Source organism: Limulus polyphemus, unplaced genomic scaffold, assembly GCF_000517525.1.
Source record: "Limulus polyphemus unplaced genomic scaffold, Limulus_polyphemus-2.1.2 Scaffold512, whole genome shotgun sequence".
NCBI classification, from domain to species: domain Eukaryota; kingdom Metazoa; phylum Arthropoda; class Merostomata; order Xiphosura; family Limulidae; genus Limulus; species Limulus polyphemus.
Genome location: NW_013666122.1, coordinates 331,550 through 336,568, shown reverse-complemented (window position 1 = coordinate 336,568; position 5,019 = coordinate 331,550). Strand labels below are relative to the sequence as shown.

General features: G+C 33.8%; 1 protein-coding gene across 2 annotated transcripts in view; it reads left to right on the top strand.

Annotated features, from left to right (window-relative positions):
- Nucleotides 1–738: 738 nt before the first annotated feature.
- Nucleotides 739–5,019, top strand: part of LOC106458774 (ubiquitin-like-conjugating enzyme ATG10) — a 68,691-nt gene continuing 64,410 nt past the window's right edge. The window contains exon 1 of one of the 2 annotated variants that reach the window (XM_022385099.1): nucleotides 739–1,250. In XM_022385099.1, coding sequence (XP_022240807.1) covers nucleotides 1,149–1,250 — 102 coding nt within the window. In that variant the 5' untranslated portion in view covers nucleotides 739–1,148. The remainder of the gene's footprint in view (nucleotides 1,251–5,019) is intronic. The other variant, XM_013918322.2, reaches the window with a different exon arrangement.

The following is a 5,019-nucleotide window of genomic DNA, read 5'->3' as shown; positions in this document are numbered from 1 at the left end:
AAAAGTTATATTCTAATAATTTAACTTCATAATTTTGCAAAGTATCTTAATGTAAATTAATATAAAAGTTTTATGATGTATGTTCCTGTTTGACCTTATTTCAAACAGTTTTAAAATTACAATAATTTAAATAAAGTTTCTCGTAGAATACGTTTCAGAAAATTTGGCCACCACGAGCATTACCTTGGCTAAATATAAAGTGACCTAATCATACTATAAATACGTGAAAAACATACTTACTTTTCTCGTGCTTGATTATCGGAGGGTACAGTCGAACCTTTTCCCTTCGCATACATGCTTTAAGGTTAAACTGTCACACACCTGTCAAGACATTCACGATGATTTTGTCCTTGTTACCATAGAAACATCAGTTCATCTGTCACAGACATCAATGTGATTGGGCTCACTTCTTCTCGTGCTCAGAGTTCACCCCAAATCATTTGCTTACGTCACAGATGAGTTTAATTGAGAAGTCTCATTGGTTGTACCGCGCTGCGCGCCAGAAGCGTAGCACCTCCCTGAAATATTTATTTACCAATGACAACTATATTTATACAGTAAAAATTTACTTTTATCTCATCTCAGTGAAAACATATTAATTTGTAATTGAATTATTAGAAACTTTATTATTTGTAATTTACTTAGAAGTATTACCAAAATCAAATATTTTATTGAGGGAAGCAAACAATACTGAGAACAGCCGTATACGTAAAAGCGTAAGGCGAAATGCCAGCTGACCTGAGCCTGTACTTGACTGAAGAAAACTTTTGGAAGAGAAGTTGTTTTCTTTGTAGCTTAGATTTTAAATTACAAGTTACTTTAACATTAATTATTGTAATATAATATTTTTTCGCTTTAGAGTTATTATAGCATTTAATTTTCATTTTATTAGTATAACATGCCTGCCCAAAATAAAGAATGGTATTACTATTAATAATTCGGAAATGTAGATATATTGTTTAGATACTTTTTAAATTATATAACTTGAAAGAGAAAATTAATTTCTAAACAAAACATTTAAACTATATTTGTACCACCAACAACAATAATTAGTACTTTAAACATTTTCGTAATGCCTCTATTCAAAAATGAGCTCATCCATCCAATTCGTCACTTCCGCATTGAGCGAGTTCTGAACTTCAGGCCCAATGTCAGGCTACATTAGTTGGGAAAATTTTCTTTTTGAAATCAAGAATTTTCAAGCGGCATCTTCAAGTCTTCGTGATGGCTGGGAACTTAGAGTTTTAAAGGTTGAGTATACCTTAATTACTTACAGCTCAAATTAGTTTTTATTCGTGAGCTAAATTGTATATCTTTAGCAGCCAAACGTTGTCTGCGCAGACGTACTGTTTACTGCTTATTCCCACCACGCGGCGAACGTCTGCTGAGTGTAATACCTTGGGTTTGAAACAAAACGTGTAAAGAGAGATGTTATCTCTCAGAAATCTCTTCATCATGTTAATATTACTTGCTTTGCTCATGCCTAAGTATGTCTACCCATAAAATAAACTTTACTATATTAAGTCCCCATTTTCTCTGTCTACTTGATTATGTGGTCCTCTAATGTTTGATTTATGTCATACCTCAAGTTTAAGCTGCACGTACTTGAGTTTTATTTACATTTTTGTCGATCAAGACCTCCTTTCTACTCGAACATTCGTAGGATAAGACTTCTTAGGTGCTTTAGGCAGTAGACTTTTTCTAGATTGATTACATTGGAAATTTCGTTCTTTGATATTCCTAAGCATGGGTACCCCCAGAAATATTCTCTGGGGGGGGGGGAGTAAAACACCTATGTAGGGGATCAGCTTTTGTATGTTTTGTATGCTTAAACGCAAAAACAAATTTACAGTTTTAATAGAAATTACTAAAAATATTTAGTTTAACGAAGACGTTAAGTTTGGATCATAATGCGTGCAATTTTTTGAGAAATGTAAGGGGGGCAAATGCCCCTTTCTGCAGGTGCCCATGTGGATAAGATCCCCCCCCCCCCACACACACACGTTTGTAATACCACTCCTCACCCTCAAGTACTAGAGATTGTTTTTCCTTTTTGCCTTATGTCAAAGGTGATAGATAAGTCTTCAATAATTTAATATTATCAATTATTATATATCTACCTTTCTTTTAATATAAACTCCTCCCTCCAACCCCCCCCCCTCCAGTGGCACAGCGGCATGTCTGCGGACTTACAACGCTAGAATCCGGGGTTTCGATACCGTGGTGGGCAGAAAACATATAGCCTATTGTGTAGCTTTGTGCTTAATTACAAACAAACCCTCCAAAAATAAATAACGAAGCCCTTAACCCTGCATCGAGGTAAGAAAATGCTAATATAAGATCATTTTTCTGATAAAAAATAACTTTCACATTATTTTTCCCATAATGGGTAAAAGAGATATTAATGTTTCGTTTTGTGAATAATTTATGCGCCACTAGTGGCGCTTTGATCGAGCTTTATACCACGAAAACAATTTTTGCTTGCAACTATCTCCTATATTCGGACATTATAAAAATTACTTGCACTTTTATTATTAATAATATGAAATAAGCATAGACAGAAATTAATAACTAATTTTGCATATGTTTGGTATGATGAGTTAAATCTACTAAATAGCAACGGAAAGGGTGATGGGATACCGCGGATATATAGGTGTAATTCAGTAGCATTTCTGTATATATATTTCAGTTTTTATCACAGAAACTGTATTAAATCTCGCGGTGTTTTGACCTGACTTTAGCACCTGATGCAAGAATTTTCTCCAGCACAGTCAATACAGTATCGACCTGATGGTGTTGCCATTTTTACTCCTCGATGGGCCAAGTATTGATCACCCTAGCTTGCGCTTGAACAAAACTCAGCTACTCCAGGAAAGAATAATGCAGCAACCACGTGGTTTGAAAGTCGTTATATAAGTTTGTTATACATAGTAGAAAACATGATTTGCTCTCAAAATGAGTTAGGTACACTTTCGTAATTGTTTTTCAATAATAGTGCACCATGGTTCATAATTAAATGGGATAGTAATAACATCAAGTTATAAAAAGTGCGTTCTTAGTGTGAAATGTTTAATTAGCACGAACAATTAACCATTTGGTAAATTTAAAATATTTTAAACTAATTCGCTAGATGGCGCTAAGTGTAATAAATACGTTTAATAACGTTAGCCATAGGTACATGGGTGTTTTATGTGTGTTCGTATCTGATATGTACAACCATTGCAAGATAAAACTGCCTAATCATTTCATCTGAATCTCTTATTGTATTTAAAATATTACTAACGTTATTTTTTAAACTATTTTCACAGACTTATCAATATATTCGTGCAAACAATATAAACATTTACCATAAAATTTAGGTAACATGAAAATATCGGTTCATTCTCCTAGTGTATAAAAATGACATGCATTCTAATATTTAATAAATTGTTAAAGACTCGATAACCCTCGTTGCAAATTGCACTACGCTTAAAGTAGCACTGTCCTTTAAAGCTGGGCAAATCTACATGCTGAGGAAACTGTTAAACATATCTTATAACCTTCAAGTTGAGCACAAAACAGAAGTCTGATGTAACAATCTGTGAAAGTACACTTTCAGTCATATGTGTTATATGCATAATTACATGGCAGGGATAAAGAAATACATACCATAAACTGTTTTAATACCATAACTTTACTTAGGAATGATAAAAATGTGAAAATTGATACACGTGCTCTTTGTGAACATCCTAATAGCTTGAATTTAAAACTTTGCAAATATTCTGCAACGTTAACGAGCTATGGGCAATTAATTTTAATTGATGCCTTCATAAGTGGTAATTAGACTCGTGACAAGACAATTTGTAAAGATTTTTGAATTTTTAAAAAATGCAAGGTATGGGAGAGTGTTATATCAACAAGTGTGCTAAATTTCATGCTGATATTGGTTTTAATGGTTATCATGCTAATAAATTGGTGACCGCAGTGAAAACTACATTTTGAGAAAATAGCCGTTAAGACAAAAACGAGTTATTTATGTAGAAAAGAGATTAAACCTTCAATTTAGACTAAATTTGACAAATGTGATTTTTGAAATGTTGTTGGCGCTCTTTAAGGGTCACTGTTACCTTAAATCATTCCGAACTTGATGAATGGTAAAGGAAGGCTTGTATCTGATAATTATGAGATGGCTTGGTTACTGAATTCTGCTTTGTCTTGAGTTTTTACTAATGAAGATTTAAGCAGTATTCCTCATCTTGAACAGTTGATAAATGAAAACAAGGTCGTACAATATGGTTTCATTAATTCGGAGCCTGTTAAGAAAAAATTGGGAAGTTTAAAAAATTGTAAGGCATTGTTACGACAACGAAAGTCACGCAACACTGGGAGCATGTGCGCTGGAGTTTCTCGAAGGATCATGAATTATTGGGGAAGACCGAGTTTGTTTGAGGCGCCCGCTTTTTTAGTATATAAACCTGGCGAGAAAAACCAGCGCGATTGAAGAGATATAGATAGATCGGAGAGATAGATAATTGAGTCAAGCGAACAGCAGGCACCGTAAGTAAACTGTGTGAATGAATCACTGTGATTTATAGCGTGTGTTATAAAAGTTGTTAACTTAAAGTGACTGTAGAAATTCTATGTATTACTAAAAGTTGTATCGAGAAAGAATAAACTGGTTTAATCAAGAAAGGACTTGTATCGCTGTAGTTCCTCGGAAATAATTTCTACGGTAAATTAACAAACAGGCAGATACGCAACAGCTTCTTGGACAGATAATATTTCCCCAAATATTTTGAAGGAAGTTAAGGATTGGATATATGAGACACCTGCTACTATTTTTTGATACCAAAATGTACCAAAAAATTTGAAGTTAGCTAATGTCACTCCTCTTTTCAAGGGAGGTAATAAAAATTGTCCCAGTAGTTATAGGTCTATTAGTCTTACATCAGTTGCGGGAAATGTTTTGGAAAGTCTGATAAAAGATGCTTTCCAAAGTCATTTAACGAGGTCTAGAATTTTATTGGATATTCAACATGG